The sequence below is a fragment of the Sorex fumeus genome, unplaced genomic scaffold (assembly GCF_029834395.1).
Source record: "Sorex fumeus unplaced genomic scaffold, SorFum_2.1 ptg000047l, whole genome shotgun sequence".
Taxonomy (NCBI): domain Eukaryota; kingdom Metazoa; phylum Chordata; class Mammalia; order Eulipotyphla; family Soricidae; genus Sorex; species Sorex fumeus.
The window spans coordinates 47,637,858-47,656,795 of NW_026606104.1; the positions used below are offsets into that span (position 1 = coordinate 47,637,858).

Below are 18,938 nucleotides of genomic sequence, written 5' to 3' on the forward strand. Positions count from 1 at the left end.
GCAGCATGGCGGGAGGAGGCAGTCCTGCTAAGAGGATAGTGGTGAACCGGAATGGGGATCCTTTCTCCCCAGGCCGCAGGCTGGTGGTGACCCATCGCCGCTTCCCCACGCTGGAGACCTTCCTCTGTGAAGTCACTTCAGTGGTGCAGGCCCCGCTGGCGGTGCGAGCCCTCTATACACCCCGCCATGGTCACCCTGTCACCGACCTTGCGGACCTGCAGAATGGAGGGCAGTACGTGGCTGCGGGCTTCGAGCCATTCCGCAAGCTCCAGTGAGTGCTCGCGGGCTGCTAGGGAGCCGGGAGGGATGTGGCTCACTCGGACATCGGACCATCTGTTCCTGGCCTGTAGCAGCCCCCTGCAGAGGCAGCCTTATTCCCATTCTTATTATTTTTTTTGGGGGGGGAGGGTGGGCACACCTAGCAGTGCTCAGACGATATGGCATGCCAGGGATTAAAACCGGGTTGGCTGCATGCAAGGCAAGTGCCCTGCCCGCAGTACTGTCTTTCCAGTCCGCCTCTCCATTTGGAAATGAGGTGACCTGCCAGAGTACCCCAAACAGCAGAACCACACTTCAGGTGTGAGCCAGCACGCAGGAGGATCCCAATCCAGGAAAATTTTCCTCCACAGGGAAGCCCCTTTTCAAAAGCCCTTGATGGTCCCACCCCCCCACCCCCACCCCATCACTGCTCCCAGACATCTGTCCTTCTTCACCCCATTCTGCTGCGTTTAGGCAGCCTTTTTTGAGGGCTGGGACTGGGGTGGGGAAAAGGGAGGGGGGTTGTGCCTTCCAGAACTACAGAGGGAATGTGAGCATCTGAGTTCCCTGCTCAGTTTTTTGTTTTTTTACTTTTTGGGTCACACCCAGCAATGCTCCCGGCTCTGCACTCAGGAATTACTCCTGACAGTGTTTGGGGAACCATATGGGATGCCAGGGATTGAACCCGGGTCGGCCGCGTTCAAGGCAAACGCCCTACCTTATCGCTTCAGCCCCCCCCACCAGTTCTAATGGTGGAGGCTCACAGGGGCGGGAGCTGGCCCAAAGGGGGCTCTGTCACTTCCATGTTACTGTTGGTGAGTAACATGTAAAATGAGATTAAACCACGTGGTCTCATGTAAAATGAGATTTAACCACCTATCGCAGGAACTGATGAAATTCTTGGTTACCTGAGCACCTCCAAGTGGCGACGCCCCACATCCAGCACAAAAAAAAATGCTGGGATGTTAGAATACTTTGTGTTATTTGGTTTTTGAGCAATAGCACAGCGGTAGGGCGTTTGCCTTGCACACAGCCAACATGGCCGACCCGAGTTCGATTCCTCCGCCCCTCTCGGAGAGCCTGGCAAGCTACCGAGAGTATTCGATATGCCAGACACAGTAACAACAAAGTCTCCAATGGAGACGTTACTGGGCCCGCTCGAGCAAATCGATGATCAACGGGAGGACAGTGACAGTGACAGTGGTTTTTGGGCCACACGCAGCAAACAGAGGGGGATCACTCCTGGCAGTGCTTGAGGAACTCTACAATCCTAGTGCTTAAACCTGGGATTGTAGAGTAAGCAAAGTATACAAAGTAGAGTGCTCCAGTCATACATACATCATACAAAGCATGTGCTCCAGTCCATCAAACTGTCTATATGGCCTAAATTAAAATACTTAATTTTTTTTTTGTTTTGGGCCATACCCAGTAGTGAGCATTCCTAGTGGGTCTCGGGATCACATGCCATGCTGGGGATCAAACTCGAGCTGGTCAAGGCAAATGCCTTACGTGCTGTACTCTCTGGCCCTGGCCCTTGATCTTTATTGAATTTTTTTGACATTGGGCCATACCGGGGTTTACTCCTGGCTCTGCACTCAGGATCACTCCTGGTGGTGCTAGGGGACCACATGGAGTACTGGAGGTCAAACCTGGGTCGGCTACATGCAGTGTAAGTGTCCAACCTGCTATCTCTCTGGTCCCTCATATTTTGTTTCTGGGTCACACCTGATGGTGCTCATGGATTACTCCTGGCTCTGTACTCAGGGAGTACTTCTGGCAAGCTTGAAGACCATATCAGGTGCCAGAGATTGAACCCTGGTCAGCTGTGTGCAAGGCAAGAGCCCTGCCCACTGTACTATCTCACCTTGCTCCTTGATCTTTATTCTTTTGACTCATGGCTGGGATTCAGTTTCAATGTTCAGCCTGACCCAGGACCAGAAGGTAGGTTCAGGTGTAAATACTGCATCAGTTTCTGGATTGAGATTATTGAGACTCTTTGGTCGAGGAGGGATATCTGGCAGTTACACAGCCAGGTCTAAGCTCTTGAGATGACCTCTGACCTTGTGTTCCTCCAGTTACTTACCCCCTGGAGGGAAGGAGCCAGGTGGGAAGAGCAGCAGATCACTGGTGAGTCCTGGAGGGCCACCCGGCCCTCTCTCCCACCCTGCCTCAAACTGCTCCTGGTTTGGTCTGGGAAGTTGGGCCTGGAAACCTCAGGACTGACCAGTTCCTTGGGGTTCACCCCGGCCCTCTAGACCCAGTGAGAGCCTTCCTGGGGTGCAGGAGTTCCCAACTATCCTTGTCCTTCTAGCTTCTCACTTGACTTCCAGGCGATCTTCCTCAAAGGGAGAGGAGGATGTAAAACCCCAGGGGTGGGGGAGCTCAGAATGAGAAGCAGGGGAGGTGGAAGCGCCCTTTGGTGAAAGGGCACCAACAGGTGTGAGCCCCAAACAAACCAGTCCATCTCTCCATGCCCCTCTGCCACTCAGGTTTCTTTCCTTCCCCACCCCTAACCCAAGGCCTCAACTCTCCCCTGATGGGGGTCCTGACTGATATTCCAGGCTCGGACTCAGGGTGCCTGTGATGGGAGCATTGGCCAGCGGGAGAAGGCAGGTGTCCCCTGCTGTATCCGGTGAGTTTGGGGTTGGCAAGGAGATTTTTTTTTCTTTTTAGGTCACAGCCAGAGATGCTCAGGAGTTACTCCTGATTCTGCACTCAGGAGTTACTCCTGGTAGTGCTCCAGGGCCATGTGGGATGCTGGGGATCAAACCTGGGTTGGCCGTGTGTGAGACAAATACTCTCCCTGCTGTACTATTACTCTGGCCCCGACAGGGAGGTTTTGTTTCAGGGGTTTGGCTCTAGGAGGTGCTGGACACTGAGGATCTAAATGGCCAAACACTTGATGGGTGAAAATGGAGCAAAGCGATGGCTGTCAGCCTGTCTTCCAGTCCCTGTGAGGCCCCGAGCACACATAAGCGAGTCCTAGGAACCCTCCCCCTGACCGGGCTGCTCTCTGTCCCAGGGTGTTCAGGAATGGGGACCTACTGAGTCCCCCATTTAGCCTGAAGCTGTCCCGGTCTGCCTGTGAAGACTGGAAGATGGTACTGAAGCTCTTGACAGAAAAGGCGAAGTTACAGAGTGGGGCTGTTTGCAGGTGAGTATAGGGCTGGAAGGGCCCCAAACTTCCCCACAGGGAACGTTCCTACTGGCCTGCAGTGAACACAGAAAAGGCTCTTGGTACGTAGGACATATGCACCAAGGCATTCTTGGGGCTAACTTCCCTTCCTTACAGTATGTGTTGTCCCTGAGGATTACAGGCCAAAGGAAACCATGTCCCCACGCTGGGATTTCTTCTCATGTCACTGAAGAGATTCCTCCAGCCCAGCACTCAGGGCCAGGGCAGAGCCTAGGTGAAGGCCGGGTGGCAGAGAGCTGGCAGCTGCCTTGGAGCAATTGTGTCCATCCTACAGTCCAGTGACTTTGTTTTGGGGCCTGTTGGTGCTCAGGGCATCATGTGGGACAGGGGACAGAATTCTCTCTTGTGCACTCAGTCCTTTGAGCCCTCTCCGCTTGCCTCAGACTCTGTACCCTGGAGGGGCTCCCACTGTCTGCAGTGGATGCCCTGGTGAGTGGCCGTTACTATGTGGCTGTCGGAGAGGAGGAGTTCCAGGCCCTGCCATATGTGGAGCTGCTGGTGCCCGACCCCTCGATGCCCAGGGGGTGTTGGTACGTATGTGGGAGGGGAGCAGCAGCATGCTTGCACCGAGGACACCACCTTGACACATGAGTTTACCATGAGCCTTTTTGTGTTCACTGTAGGCACGCCCCAGGCCCGAAGTCTCGGCCCTACAAGCAGGAGGTAGGTAATGGGGGACCCCGGGTAGGGGAGAAGAGGTGTGGCACGGTGACTCCTCCAGCTCAGGTTAGCTCACTGTATCCTCTAAAAGATCCGTGACAGTTATTATTCCTGTGTTCTAGAGGAGAAACTGAGGTTCAAAGAAGACAAGTGATTTGTTTGGTGTTGACAGTTACTGAATGGCAGGGAATAGGCCTGGGCTGGAAGCCTGGTCAGCTAGGCCCAGCAAGATCCCTGGGCTCAGGTTTCCCTGCAGGCCTGGCACAGGGCGACAGAGCTGGCATCTCTGCAGTGGCCCCAGGAACCCAGTCGCACCCCCTCATCTAGGGCTGGGCCCATCTGCCACCTCGGCCACTGCCCTGGTCCTGGCTAGGGGCACCTGAGAGGAAGCAGGAGGTGCTGCGGCTCTGGAGATGGATGGCACCCATCTCCCATGTACCCAGACACGGGGCAGTCAGGCCTGGGTTGGGAGGGGAGAAGGGAAGCCCAGCCAGCACCCAGTCTCAGCTCAGTGTCCTCTCTCTAGGCCCGTGGCTCCCGGGTGCTGGCAACCCCGCTCTCTCCAAAGGAGTACAGCGGACCTGAGCCATCTGTTTTCTATGCTAGACCCCAGCAGGCTGGTCAGCCAAGAAGCGAGCCCCCTAGTCTCTTACTCTCACCAGGTGAGGGTCCTTGGGCCCGAGGGCCCTCTCAAGTCCCCTCTGACAGTGACAAAGTCCTGAGCACAGGGCCAGGAATACCCCTGAGGAATACTGGGAAGGCTGAAAACTCAGAAAAAAAAAAGCGAGGGGGTGGGGTGGGGCTTAGAGGACGTGACTCAGTGGAAGAATACAGGCCTTGCATCAAGAGGCCTGAGTTTCATCCTTGGACTAAAAAAGAAAAGCAAGCAGTCCGTGCACACTCAGCACTGTGAGATGAGGGGCAGGAGTGGGAAGGGCTGGGGACAGGCCTCTGCGCTGCCTCTGAGCTTCCCTGCCCTACTCCCAGGTGGTGAGGAATGAGGAATGGGGAACAAAGCTCAGGCTGGGGAGGGAAGGAGCAGGAACAAAGGCCGAGGGCTCCTCAGCTGCTCACCTGCCCTGTGGCTGACCTCCTCAGGAGTCAATGGAGTCTATCATGCTCCCCACGCAAGGAGGGAGGCAGCAGGGGTCCCAGAAGTCGCAGATGATGAGGACACCAGGACAGAGGAACCCTTGGACCAGGTGAGCTGGGAGCTGGGCACTGGCCAACTGCTCTTTTGCCATGCCTGTGAGCAGACCTGCCATTCTGGAGCCGGGGCTGCCGCCCTGTCCAAGCAGAGGGCAGCTCCCTTCCTAGACGCTCCTCCTTTCCTGGGGTAGGGGAACCCTAGGGGAGGACTGGGCACTGGAGAGGGGATGTTAATGGCGACGTCTATTTGGCCTTCTCTCATCCAGAGGGCAGCACAGATCGTGCAAGAGGCCCTGTCTCTGGAAAACCAGCCTGTGGTCGAAGCATCTTTCTCAGCCTCGGTGCCTGCTTTGCCATCCTGAAACGGGGCACCTCTGGCCAGGACCTGGTAGGACTCTGCCACCGCCTTTGTCTTCGGGCTCCAGCAGCTGGTTGGTTGGTTCCTGAGGGCCAGGCGCTCCCCTGGGTGCCAGGGTCCACTGCAGTCTCAGTCCTTCCCCTCTCTCACTCCCAACCCACAGACCAGCTTGCATCCCCTGAGCTGAGCAGCCCTGGCCACCGAGGCCATTTCCTTATGGGGTTCCCTGGCTAGGAGACCACTGGGAGGAGACCACAGCTTGGGAAGAGGCCTGCACAATAAAGAATACCTTCCACCTCTGCTTCCTACAGATTTATTGCAGGCACTGCTCGCCAAGCATCTCACCGTGTACTGGAGACAGTGCTGGGGTTCATGGTATGTCTGAGCTGGGCAGTTAGGGTGCCCACCTGCATCGTGGTGAGGCAGGCAAGGCTGGTAGCTCGTGTACCTCTGCCCCTGTCATCCTGAAGCCCTTCTCCCCAGGCCTGCTCCCCGCCCCCGCCCCTGTCCCCATCCCCCCCAGCCAGTCATGGCCTCTGTCTGCACCTGGGAAGCCTGTGGCCCACATTTCTGGCTCAGAGGAAGTGTCTGCCTATAGTGGGGCTTCATCACCCAGCCATGTGTGGTCCAGATCAGACCTGGGTAACAGTGGCTGCACTGAGTGTTAGGCAGGGCCACAGGGAGTGAGCTGCTGGGGCAGAAAGGTCAGTGGGGCTGCCCAAGAAGTCTTTTGTGCTAAATCCTAGCAGTCAAACAACACTTGAAAGTTCTGAAACTCTTCATGCTTGCTCTCACTGCAATCCATGAGGTAGCTGTACCCACTAGGGGTACAGAAGTTGAGGCTTCAAGGGAGGAAGTGCCCGCCCGTCTGCTTTCTGCTTGCACCTCGGGGCTCAGGGCTCCTGAGATGGCACAGATGGAGAGGCAGCAGCCTGCTCAGAGGGCAGACGAGTGCTCCTGGGTCTTGCTCACTGAGCTTGAGATGCAGAGTGTAATTCCCGTCATGGTGAGCATCATGCCTGCGAGTGCTCCTGGAGTCATGGAGAGAAATCAAGAGGATCTGAGTTCAGCGGTACCCAGAGGAACTGGTACAGGACTGAGGAGAGGGCTCAGCTGGGATCTGACCCAGATGGGCCAGGGGAAGGACACTGCTGGCTACAAGGAAGCAGGGGTGCTCCAAAGGAAAGGGTCAGGATTGGGGAAGGTCCTCTCACCCACCATGGAAACAGCTCTGGCATTTGACCCATGTTTCAAAGCCTTGGCCCGATCCGCAGTGGTGACTTACCTTTCCCACCAATGTCTTCTCCAAGGATCTTGCCCACAATCATTGTGAAGATGATGGCCAGAGAGTTACTGATGGGCACAGCTAGGGTCAGATCTGAGTGGTCAGAATGAAAAGAATCTCTGATATGCAAAAAGTGCCTTCTAGGGGGCAGAGACAATATGCAGGGGTTAAAGTGTTTGCCTTGCATGCGGCTGACCTAGAGGCCAGCCTATCCTCTCACCCTCCCAAGACATCTGAAGGGTTCCCCAGAGCCCTTTGGGGGCCAGACTCCCTCAAGGCACCTTGGAGTCTGAGTGAGATTCCAAGAATGGCCAAAACCACAAAAGTGGGATGTTCAAGAGCAACAACCAGTAGAACATCTCAGCCTGTTGTGCACTGACTAGAGTGCATGGGCTGGTGACGTCTGCCCCTAGGGCCAGCATGCAGACACACACAGCATGTGACCGGCACAGTATCTGCCTGGCACAGTGGTGGGTGGCGAACAATGAAGAAAGGACCTTTCTGAGTATTGAGATCATACAGGTCTACCAGACACCCTGCTCGATGCTTCTCATTCCCTGAAATTCTTCCTCACGATCTCTGAACCCAAGCACATCAAATCGAACTTCAAATAAGAGATCTATACAGGATCAGCACACACAGAGTAAATGAGTAGCAAAGCTGGTCTATGGCACAGCCAGTGAGCCCTCCTCTTTTTTTCTGCTTTTTGAGCCAATCCAGAAGTGCCAGGGTTTACTCCAGTGTCTGAGCCCAGGGATCACTCCTGGAGATACTTGGGGAACCATACGTGATGCTGGGGATCAAATCCGGATTTGCTGCATGCAAGGCAAGCATCTTTCTTGCTGTGTTATCTCTCCAGCCCTGCTCCTTCTCTCTTTAGCTACTGCTGCATAAGAAGGCCTAGTACCATAAAGCAAGTCCAACAGCCCCGTTACCACCAGCTTGGGGCCGTGGTTCCCTCCCCACCTGTTCTTTCAGGCACCTCCATCACTAAGCAGCGGTTTCAGCCCATGGACCCACCTGTCGATGCCAAGGTGAGGTAGTAGAGAAGGGAGCCACACTGGTTGAGGAAAAAGGGCAGCAGGTACTGGAAAGCAGAAGAAACCCACAGTGAGTGTGATGCTTAACTGGGCAGCACCGTCTCTGAGAGGCCCAAGCTGGGCGCCTTTTCTTAGAGAATACAGGGGGCCTAGGGAGCAAAATGCTTTCTGAGAAGATCCTTCCCACCAGAGGGAAGGTTACTCACAGAACCCATACTTAGCCCCGAGTGTCCTCTGCCCTCGGCCTGTGCACTCCTGGGCACCAGTGTCTCTCTCCCAAACCTCCCCCCACCCCTCCCAGAGCTGCCTCCCTCCAGCCTCCTGCAGAGTCCTGCACGCTCAGAGATGCTTGTGTCTTGTCCTTCCCACTAGCCTAGGCTGACAGCGTATGGTCAGAGCTAGTTCTCCAGATCCTTCTTTGGTGGTTGTGCTGGGGCTACTCCCCATGCAGTGCTCAGGAGGGGAGAGAGGTGCTGGTCCCAAAGGTGCTTGGGGGACCATGCAGTGCTGGGAATCGAACCTATGGCTCCATGGGGTCAGGGAGATAGCTCAAAGGGCTCAAGTCCAGAGGTCTGTGTTTGAGTCCTGGTACCTCACAGTCTCCATGCACCGTCAGAAGCACCAAACAGGACACAGCCCCTGAGGACTTCCTTGTGGGAGTCCAAAACCAAAAATAAAAACAAGCTAGGGGCTCACGTATATAAAGCATGTGTTCCAGCCCTTTGAGCCATTTCCTTCTGATTCTCCCTCCCAGGGACTTCTGGAAAAGTCTGCTGAAAGAAACACCCTTATAATAAAGGCAGCCATTGGCCATTGACTGAGCGCCAATTATGCACTATGCCCAACAGAACATGCTTTATCTGCCCACTTATTTCTCTCAAGCGTCCTCTAGGACGGTCTCCATGAATATTCCCATTATTTTATGAACGATGAAACCGAGGCTCATTCAAAAGCTTCTATCGGAGTGGAGCTCAGGGCTGGGGCATTGGACGGCAAAAGTTCCAAGCCAGTGCTGGGGGCCCGAATTCCAACCCAGACCTGTCCGCCGCCACCGGGGATCAAATTCTTAGCAGCTTGGCCCCGAGGGCCGGGGTGGGGGGCGGCATCCAGCGACGCACCTCAGTGTTGGAGAAGAGGGTCTTCACTTCCTGCAGCAACTGCCGGGCCCACGTGGGCTCCCGAACCTGCTGCAGGCGGGAGGAGGCCCGCTTCAGCAGCGGCTGGGTGCCACCCCACAGGGCGGCCACGAGCACCAGTGCCAGCACCTGCCCTGCACGGAGAGGCGAGCGAGCCTTTCCCACCCGGCCGCGGGCCCTGCCGCCCGCCCCCCGGCCCCCCTTTTCCGCCCCCCGCCAGCGAGTCCCGGGGCAGGGGCTGAGCGAGCCCGGGGCCGGGGAGGGGGCGGGGGAGGCCGCGGGAGCCCGAGCGGGGCGGGGCCGCTACCCACCGAGAGACGCCGCCATGGCAACGTCGTCCCTTCCACTTCCGGGGGCGAGGGGGCGGGGCTCCGCGACCCGGAAGCGGCGCGGGCCTCTTCCGGCCCGGCTCACGCGGCCGGCCCCAGGCTCTGCTCGCTTCCCCGCCGACATGGTGAGTTCCACCGAGGCGGCGTGTGGCCGCGGGGCCGCGGGGCCGGGCCTGTCCCCGCCAGGGGCGCTGACACGCTGTTCCTGTGCCCACAGAAGCCGATCCTGCTGCAGGGCCACGAGCGGTCCATCACCCAGATCAAGTACAACCGCGAGGGAGACCTCCTCTTCACGGTGGCCAAGGACCCTGTGAGCGCCGGCGGGCGGGAGCCCGAGAGCCCCGGGCCAGGACGGGGGGGGGGGATGGCGGCAGGACAGCCGGGGAGAGGGTGGCCGGGAGGAGACCAGACTGCACAAAGGGCTTTATTTTAAACTTAGAAAAAAAACTTCCGTGGGGCGGGGGATCACCCACAACAGAGCTGCCAGGACGGTGGCGTGTGGGACGCCCGGGATTTGGATTCGTGACCATATGCTGGCGGGACCCCGGGGAATCTTGCATACTGGGATAGGAATACAGACCATCTGGAGAAAATGTAGGGACACTGAGGGCTTCGGAAGGCAGTGTTCTCATGTCAGCGTTTCCTGGGCCTGTCGGGATGCTCACTCACTTTTCTGCCTTTTGAGGCACCTCCTTATGGGGGAAACGAGCACAGTTGTTGCAGGAGGAGAACTGAACCAAATCAGCCTGATTGGAACCTTCAAGGCTGCTAGCAACGTGTCGTTGCCAGAGTCATTGAATCTTTCTGTTGTCATTGACCACGTTTGTGTTTTTCTAAGATCTGAGAAATAATAAGGGTCTTATGGGCTCTAGGCCAGAGGCCTTAGGACATGGCCTTAGGATAAAACAAGATCATTCCTGCAAGTTGCTTAGTATAGTCTCGGGTGCACAAGACAGCCAGATGTCAATCCCTTACATCATTTTATTTTATTTTGTGGGAATTGATCAGACCCATAAGGCGAATGCTCTGCTGCTGAGCTACATGCTTGATCCCATGGTTTATTGTTTGGGCTGGGTGGGACTCCGGGAGCCCCGCCGGCCACTCCCAGTGCTCCATCCAGCAGTGCTTTGGAAGGCAAGTGGTATCAGTGATTGAGCTTGGGGCCTCCAGCCCTTTGAACTGTCTGCATGGCCCCTCTGCTATATGTTCTGTTCTTCTTGGGGTCTGAGAGTTAAGACAGTGGCAAAAGGAGCTGTTTTTTTTTTTGCAAATCTCCCAACACTCTGACCTTACCTGCAGGAAGGAGAATCTGAATTGGTCATTTCCCAAGAGATGACCAAGGAGAGGCAGAGTCTGGCCTGGCTTAGAGGCCGCCAGGAGTTTTGGGGGCAAAACAGGCCGTTACTGCACCTGGACTGGGTACCATCCTGTCACATTTCTGTTGGCTCCTTCAGATTGTCAATGTGTGGTACTCTGTGAATGGCGAGAGGCTGGGCACCTACATGGGCCACACTGGAGCCGTGTGGTGTGTGGACGCGGACTGTATCCTTGGCTTCAGAGTCTGCTGTGCGGTCTGCAAGTGATGGAGAAGTTCCTGAGTTGGAGGGTGGGAGTTTGGACTGTTCTCGTGGGTCTAGAGAAGGATCCCTACTCCTCACCAATCTGTTCATTGGTTGGAGAATAGCCCAGATACTTCCAGTTCTGGACGAGGAGATTGGAATGCTCTGGGGACTGAGAGAGGCAGAGAAGCTGCTTGGGACCAGGCCGACTATGCAGGTGGCATCTCTGAGGCAGGGCTCAGGTGAACTTGGTCATGTTTCTTAACACCCTCATCAGGGGACACCAAGCATGTCCTCACTGGCTCCGCTGACAACAGCTGTCGCCTCTGGGACTGTGAGACAGGTAAGCCTGGGTCTTTTTTGCTTTTCTAGCTGCAGTTTTGCCCTGTGAGTGAAAGGGATCCAGGGAATGAGACATCAGTCTCGAGTTCATCTCTAGTGTCAAAAAAAGGACATGAGGAAATAGGATGACTGATGAGAAAGAGGCACTAGGGCACAGAAGCCAGAAGCCATTGGCGACGATTGGGGCAGTATGGAAGGCCACAGGGTTTTCCTGAGGGAAATGCCAGAGGAGCCGGGTCTAAAGGGATGAGAAGATCAGCACCTCGTCCCTCAAAGGAAGAAAAGTATCACAGGTGTCCTGCCAAGCCACCTTGTCCCAAGGGCTTCCTGTGTCTTGGGCTGAAATGGAGATTATGAGATGGGCCTGGAAAGCCAAGGGCATGACCCTGTGCTGTGACACAGGAGGTCCCAGGACAGGAAAAGCTGTGGTGTTTTTGGAATATTGAGCAGCAGTAGGGATAAAGCCGAGGATGAAGGCGAGAGAGCCAGTGAAGCTGCTACATTTAGTCCTAAGCATCATCTTGCACCAGGCTCTGCCAGTGCTCTACTGGCCACTGGGAACACGGAGAAATGAGAGCGGGGCTTTGCCTTGGAGGTGTGCATTCTAGGGAGGAAACAATCTGTCATCATCTCTGAGCTGTGCCGTGTTAGGGGACCCGTCAAGGAAGTTGTAGAAAGACGGGCATACAGTACGGAGGAGGAGAGTCGGTGTGGGAGAAAGTGAGATGCGGGTCAGATGCGGCCTCCCACCCTCCGCCTCTTCCCAGGGAAGCAGCTGGCCCTACTCAAGACCAATTCCGCTGTCCGGACCTGTGGCTTTGACTTTGGGGGCAATATCATCATGTTCTCCACCGACAAGCAGATGGGTTATCAGTGCTTCGTGAGCTTCTTCGACCTGCGGGACCCGAGCCAGATCGGTGAGAGGTGGGGCTTGAGCTGCCTCTGCAAGGCAGGGTGCCGCTCCGAAGTGCGGGGCCTGACATTTGCTGCCCCACAGACAGCAATGAGCCCTACATGAAGATCCCTTGCAACGACTCGAAGATCACCAGTGCCGTGTGGGGCCCCCTAGGAGAATGTATCATCGCTGGCCATGAGAGTGGAGAGCTCAACCAGTATAGTGCCAAGGTAAGGGGCTGATGAGCCCAAGCCCACTGAACAAGTCCCTGGAGGTAGGGTAGTGCAGTGGGTAAGAGCATGAATTAGATTCAAACAGAGTTTACTGATATCTAGTGGTATGATTTGGGGCAAGTAACTTCTTTTTCACAAAACTTGGGTTTGTTTTTTTTTTTTTTTTTTTTGCTTTTTGGGTCATACCCAGCGATGCTCAGGTGTTGCTCCCAGCTCTGTACTCAGGAATTACTCCTGGAAGTGCTTAGGGGACCATATGGTATGCCAGGGATTGAACCTTGGTTGGCTGTGTGCAAGGCAAATACCCTCCCCGCTGGACTATCGCTCCAGCCCAAAGTTTTTGATTTTTGTTCTGGCTACACTCAGTAGTGCTCAGGGCTTACTCTTGAGTGGGCTTGGGGGACCATAATGACTGGGGACTGAACCCAGATAGTCACATCAAGGCCAGAGCCCTGCCAGCTGTACTATTGCTGTGATCTCATCCCTAAGTTTTTGTATATGCTTATGTATATGTGTATGTTTGTTTTTTCTGTTAATTTTGGTGGGGAGAGGCACACCCAGCGGTGTTCAGCAGTTTCTCCTGGCAGTACATGGGGGATGTATGGGATGCCAGGGTCTAACCTGGGTTGGCAGCATCCAAGGCAAGTGCTCTACCCACTGTGCTATTGCTCTAGTTCTAGTGTTTGTTTTACTGGTATAGCTATTAAGCCCAGGGCTTCATACATCCAAGGTGCGTGCTCTGCATATTCCCAGCCCTCACACCACATCGCTGATCCTTAATTTTTTCCTTTTAAAACTTCCATTAAAATTCCCACTTCAGGAGCTAGGGAGTTATTTCAAAGATCTGGAGCACATACTTGGCATGTGGGTTCTGGATTTGATCGCCAGCACTGGATGGTATATTATTTCTGCCAGGAATGACCCCTCAGCACCAAGCCAGAAGTAGCACCCCAGCGTCTCTGGGTGTTGTCCAAACACAGAACAAAAAGAAGCTTCATAGGGTTGCCAGGAGGATTTAGTGGCATATAGTGCTTAGCACAATGCTTGGTAAATAGGAGCTCTTCAAATATCTGTGGAAAGGAGTAGACAGGAGCTGCTCTGCTGTTCTGTGATGATGATTAATGCAAGGGGCTGTTGCTCTCTCATAAGCATGTGTTTTCTTAGATGAACCAGCTGTGTTTATGGGGCACATAGGCTTGCACTGGGGGAAGGATGTGAATGTGGATTCAGGGCATACTGGTCACTGCCAGCCCAGACTTCCTGTCCTACCCCTTCATACAAGAAGCAGTTCAACCCTGACTGAGCCCATCTCGTGAGGTTCTGTTAACACCTGCTCTTTCTCCCCAGTCTGGTGAGGTATTGGTGAATGTTAAGGAGCACTCCCGGCAGATCAATGACATCCAGTTATCCAGGGACATGACCATGTTTGTCACCGCATCCAAGGACAACACAGCCAAGGTGAGCCTGGCCGGGGGCCTTCTGGGGAGGCTCCCTGCTCCTGCACAACTCTTAAATTCCCTCCACTTCCCCCAAGGAGACCCCATTTGGCAGATTTTCCCCCTGCTTTGTCTCTGCAGCTTTTTGATTCCACGACCCTTGAACATCAGAAGACCTTCCGGACAGAACGTCCCGTCAACTCAGCTGCCCTTTCTCCCAACTATGACCATGTAAGGGAATCCTGTGTGCCACTTAATTTGCATCCAGGGAGATTGAATGAATGCCCGGCTCTTCTTACAACCCTGGAGGCTCCCCGGCACTTGTGAAGCTAGGAACCTGGGGGTGGCACCAGGCAGAGGGGAGGTTCCCAGGGCAGCTTCCAGGTTAGACCATTGGGAAATCTGTGAGGTGGGGCAGGCGGTGAGGAATATGGTCTTTCTCTGTCGTTACTCTCCTCCCAGTCAACTCTGAGGGAGTAAAAGCTGGGGATACTAAAAGGGGACTTGACTGCCCTTTGGGTCTGACTCGAGAGTTTATTTGGGGGGAGGGGACATGTGCAGGTGATTTGAGCCATACCCAGTAATGCTTGGGTTACTCCTGGCTCTGCATTCAGGAATCACTCCTGGTGGTGCTCAGGGGACCATATGGGATGCTGTGGATCAAATCTGGGTTGGTCGCGTGCGAGGCAAGTGCCTTCCCTGCTGTACTATCTCTCCGACCCCAGGCCTATCTTGAGTTTTTTCCTCCCTCAGGTGGTGCTGGGTGGTGGTCAGGAAGCCATGGATGTAACCACGACGTCCACCAGGATTGGCAAATTTGAGGCCAGGTAAAGAAGGTGGCAGTTCTTCCCATCGGAATCCCTTGGAGTGTCTCCTAGTGAGCATAAACCTGCTGTCGCTGAGGACACTTCCCTTGTTTCATTGGCAGCCAGTCTTGTGGCTTTCCTGTGACGTAGCCGTGTAAGATCCTGAAGCCTTGGGCCAGAGAGAGGGCACAGCGGCTAAGGAGCCTGCCTTGCACGCGGCTCACCCTGATTTGATTTCTAGCACCACGTAGTCCCCCAGGCCAGAAGTTCTAAAGCACAGAAGGGTGTTACCCCAATGCTCTCTCTGCCTCCAACTCCCTGCAAAAAGACTATGAGCTCTCGAGCTTACTCTCAGGTTCTAGAACCATTATTTTAAAATTTTATTAATTTTTTTATGTGGGCCACACTTGGTAGTGGTTAACTCCTGGCTGCCCAGGGGATCATCATGTAGGGTGCCAGGGATTGAACCTGGGTTGACAGTGAGCTAGCCAGATGCCCTGTCTGCTATACTGTCACTCCAGCCTCGTTCGGTTTCACTGTACTCAGTTATCATCACCTGGACCATTGGAGCGATAATACACTTGGCCCATGAAACAAAGTGAGTGAAGTAAAGCCAGACTCTGAGGGCACTGCTGAGCATGCAGTGGCAAAGTCTTAGCTGTGTGATTGGGCAGACTTTTGGGTCCATTCTTTCCCAAACTTTGTCCCATTTTGTTTGCACTCATTTCCCTCCCCCTCTGTGCCACTTTATAATTTGCATTCAGGGAGATTGAATGATTGCCCTGCCCTTCTCTCCAGGTTTTTCCACTTAGCCTTTGAAGAAGAGTTTGGGAGAGTCAAAGGTCACTTTGGGCCAATCAACAGTGTTGCCTTCCATCCCGATGGCAAGAGGTAAGAGGCCAGGGCAGGGAGCTGAGCTCGGCTGAGGTCTCTCTGTGCCCCTGGGACCTGCCTCCCCACCCATGGCAGGCATCTGACTGGTCTCTGGCTCTCTCTTCGCAGCTACAGCAGCGGGGGCGAAGACGGCTATGTCCGCATCCACTACTTTGACCCACAGTACTTTGAATTTGAATTTGAAGCTTAAGGAACTAACTGAACCTCCATCCGGCACGGGAAATGTTTCTCAACTAGGATTCAGAAAACTTTAGACTCTGAAAAATAAATTAGTTTGGAAATAATTGGTTTCTGGTGAGTCAGTCATTTGTGGAGTATGCCTTGTTTTTCCTTTTTAGTGACACCCTGCAGAGTAATGCCCGTGATGGGCACCTTTATTTTTCAAACCTTCTTCCTGCAATGTTGATTTTTTTTTTCTTTGCAATGTTGGGAGTTAGACCCAGGTTCCCCTTCATGCGAGCCATGCACTCCACCACTGGGCCCCATCCATGGCCTCTCTCCCTATAATTTGGACACTACAAACCTGGCACTCCAGTGCTGTGGCCTAGGCTGGATTGCAGGTCCCCTCTTATAAGGTACCCAGGGGTCTGGAGAAATCTCTGGAACGATTCGGCTGTAAGGAGCCAGCGCTTTGGTTGGAGCTCAGACTGAAGCTGGTGACTGGGAGTCTCTGTCTTTCCTGTCACTCATTGCCATATATGCTGCTTCTGTTTTTTCTTTTTTTGCTTTTTGGGTCACACCCAGCAATGCTCAGGGGTTACTCCGGGCTCTGCACTCAGGAATTACTCCTGGCAGTGCTTGGGGGACCATATGGGATCCTGAGAATCAAACCCAGGTCGGCCACATGCAAGGCAAATGCCCTACCCGCTGTACTATCATTCCAACCCCACTCATGCTGCTTCTGAGGGCTCAGAAGGACGAGCAACACAGAAACAGGTATGCGAGGGAGGACAAGTAAGGAAACTGAGCAGAGGGCATAAGTCCCTGCAGGAGCAAGTGGAGTGCAAGAGTCACCTTGCCACAGCCGCATGCTATGGGGCGCCACAGAGAGGCAGATGACCATGGGGTTGAGAACACAGAGCAAATCTGGAAGTTTGTGTTGCTCTGTTGACTAGTGTAGACCACAAGGATTGTGTTCAACTTCACAAAATCTGTTGAGATCGAGGGATTTAGTTTTTAGATTCTGCTCTGCCCTTTGGGGTCCAGGGTAGGGGATCCCGGTTAGTATGGGCCACACTAACCAGGCAGTGTAACCTCACCTCTTGACTGCAAGTGTTATCTGCCATTTTATCCTGTATTGGATAGTCCCCCACTAGAATAAAACAAGACAAACAATTCCAGTGCTTGAGTTCAGCCTCAAAAGTGTCACGGGGGCTGGAGAGATAGCACAGCGGGTAGGGTGTTTGCCTTGCATGCGGCCGACCTGGGTTCGATTCCCAGCATCCCATATGGTCCCCTGAGCACCGCCAGGAGTAACTCCTGAGTGCAGAGCCAGGAATAACCCCTGTGCAACGCCGGGTGTGACCCAAAGAGAAAAAAAAAAAAGTCACAGCAGGCTGGTTAAGAACATGCTGTTTTGGGGCTGGAGCGATATAGCACAGTAGGTAGGGCATTTGCCTTGCACGCAGCCAACCTGGGTTCAATTCCTGGCATCCCATACATATGGCCACATGAACACTGCCAGGAGTGACTCCTGAGTGCAGAGCCAGGAGTAGCCCCTGTGCATCACCAGGTGTGACCCAAAAAGCAAAAAAAAAAGAATGTGCTGTTTGGGAGGATTAGTCAGTAGTTGGAATCAACCACAAGTGTGTGTGGGGGAGAGGATAGGTAAGATAGAGACCAGTATGGCAATAGCTGGGAATGATCATGCTGGATAAGATCAGAGGTTTTAAAGTAGGTAAAGGGGGGCTAGAGTGATAGCACAGTGGGTAAGGCATTTGCCTTGCATGAGGCCGACCCAGGTTCAATTCCCAGCATCCCATATGGTCCCCTGAGCACCGCCAGGAGTAATTCCTGAGTGCAGAGCCAGGAGTAATTCCTGTGCACTACCAGGTGTGACCCAAAAAAGCAAAAACAAAAAGTAGGTAAAAGGATATTCTTGATAACTTTTCAGTGTCAATATTGCAAGCCACAATGCCCAAAAGGAGAGACAGACAGAGAAAAAAAGTGCCTGCCACAGAGGCAGGCAGGGGGTGATGATGGGAGGGAACCTGTGGACACTGGTGCTGGGAAATGTACACTGGTAGAGGGACGGGTGTTGGAATACTGACTGAAATCTAATCCTGAACAGCTTTTTAAGGGTCTATCACAGTGATTCAATAAAAACAATGTGCAGCTTGGGGGCCGGAAAGAGCTCAACAGGGGCTGGAGCAATAGCACAGGGGGTAGGGCGTTTGCCTTGCACGCGGCCAACCCAGGTTCGATTGCAGCATCCCATATGGTCCTCTGAGCACCGCCAGGGGTAATTAATTCCTGAGCACAGAGCCAGGAGTAGCCCCTGTGCATTGCCGGGTGTGATCCAAAAAGCAAAAAAAAAAAAAAAAAAAAAAGAGCTCAACAGACTGAGCTCAAACTTTGCACACAGGAGTCCCAGCGCCAGTCCCTGGCGCTGCACAGTCCCCCAAGCACTCCTTAGTGTTGCCCAAAACAAAGGATGCCATTTGGAGGACTGGAGAGAGTACAGATGTTAAAGTTCTGCCCTGCATGTGACCAATGCTGGTTCAAACCCCAGCACCACAATTCCCAAGCACTGCTAGACATGGCCCCAACTCCCTCACCTCTGTCCTCAAAGAAAGAAAATGTGCCATTTGGCTTTGATTGTAGGTATGGTGTTGGAACATTGTATGCCTGAATAGTACTATAAATCACGGTGCCAATTTTTTTTTTTAAGTACCATTTGGGACCAGAGAGAACTCCAAGGGCTGCAGTGGCTACGTGCATACAGAACAGGTGTGATTCTGAGCACTGCATTGTCCCCCAGACTCCAGAGTGATTCCCGCCAGCCCCTAACAGAACAAAACCGAAGCAGGACACAAGCATAACCACCTCATAAGAACGACCAGTTATGTGGCTTCTTTGTGCCAGGCTCTTTCCGTGCTTTAACTCCGCTAACTAATACATACACACATCATAGATGATGGCTGCTTTTTGTGGGTTTTTTTGTTTGTCTGTTTTCTTGATTGCACCTGGCGTGGTGCTCTGGGCTCTCCTAGCTCTGCTCAAGGATCACTCCTGACTGGACCCAGAGGGCCATATATTGTGCCAGGGATCCAGCTCAGGTTGGCAGTGTGCAAGTCTACATCCCTACTATCACTCTGGCCATTTGTTTGGGGTCACATGGGGGACCAAGTTGGGGGATTCAA

General features: G+C 53.9%; 3 protein-coding genes across 3 annotated transcripts; 2 read left to right on the top strand and 1 right to left on the bottom strand.

The window, feature by feature from the left end:
- Nucleotides 1-5: 5 nt before the first annotated feature.
- DCDC2B (doublecortin domain containing 2B) lies at nt 6-5,678 on the top strand. Its single transcript, XM_056123642.1, has 9 exons — nt 6-271; nt 2,334-2,385; nt 2,820-2,890; nt 3,281-3,412; nt 3,838-3,984; nt 4,078-4,117; nt 4,641-4,776; nt 5,213-5,316; nt 5,530-5,678. The coding sequence occupies exons 1-9, from the start codon at nt 6-8 to the stop codon at nt 5,623-5,625; spliced, it is 1,044 nt and encodes a 347-aa protein (XP_055979617.1). The 3' UTR covers nt 5,626-5,678.
- Nucleotides 5,679-6,170: 492 nt separating this feature from the next.
- Nucleotides 6,171-9,433, bottom strand: TMEM234 (transmembrane protein 234). Its single transcript, XM_056123474.1, has 5 exons — nt 9,394-9,433; nt 9,065-9,216; nt 7,927-7,993; nt 6,907-6,999; nt 6,171-6,652 (listed from the first exon to the last, which is right to left on the bottom strand). Exons 1-5 carry the CDS (start codon nt 9,407-9,409, stop codon nt 6,558-6,560), a joined length of 423 nt encoding a protein of 140 aa, XP_055979449.1. The 5' UTR covers nt 9,410-9,433; the 3' UTR covers nt 6,171-6,557.
- A 7-nt stretch (nt 9,434-9,440) lies between these two features.
- Nucleotides 9,441-15,854, top strand: EIF3I (eukaryotic translation initiation factor 3 subunit I). Its single transcript, XM_056123461.1, has 11 exons — nt 9,441-9,536; nt 9,629-9,721; nt 10,866-10,953; nt 11,248-11,313; nt 12,080-12,229; nt 12,310-12,437; nt 13,788-13,898; nt 14,018-14,107; nt 14,630-14,703; nt 15,481-15,573; nt 15,685-15,854. Exons 1-11 carry the CDS (start codon nt 9,534-9,536, stop codon nt 15,764-15,766), a joined length of 978 nt encoding a protein of 325 aa, XP_055979436.1. The 5' UTR covers nt 9,441-9,533; the 3' UTR covers nt 15,767-15,854.
- Nucleotides 15,855-18,938: the final 3,084 nt, after the last annotated feature.

Coding starts and splice junctions, on each gene's coding strand:
- DCDC2B (XM_056123642.1), top strand. CDS start 6: ATGGCGGGAGGAGGCAGTCCTGCTAAGAGGATAGTGGTGAACCGGAAT. Junction 3,985..4,077: donor TCGATGCCCAGGGGGTGTTG/GTACGTATGTGG, acceptor TGTTCACTGTAG/GCACGCCCCAGGCCCGAAGT. Junction 5,317..5,529: donor CAGAGGAACCCTTGGACCAG/GTGAGCTGGGAG, acceptor TCTCTCATCCAG/AGGGCAGCACAGATCGTGCA.
- EIF3I (XM_056123461.1), top strand. Junction 11,314..12,079: donor CCTCTGGGACTGTGAGACAG/GTAAGCCTGGGT, acceptor GCCTCTTCCCAG/GGAAGCAGCTGGCCCTACTC. Junction 14,108..14,629: donor TTTCTCCCAACTATGACCAT/GTAAGGGAATCC, acceptor TTCCTCCCTCAG/GTGGTGCTGGGTGGTGGTCA.
- TMEM234 (XM_056123474.1), bottom strand. Junction 7,000..7,926: donor CCTCACCTTGGCATCGACAG/GTGGGTCCATGG, acceptor CTGACCACTCAG/ATCTGACCCTAGCTGTGCCC. Junction 6,653..6,906: donor AGAAGACATTGGTGGGAAAG/GTAAGTCACCAC, acceptor CCATGACTCCAG/GAGCACTCGCAGGCATGATG.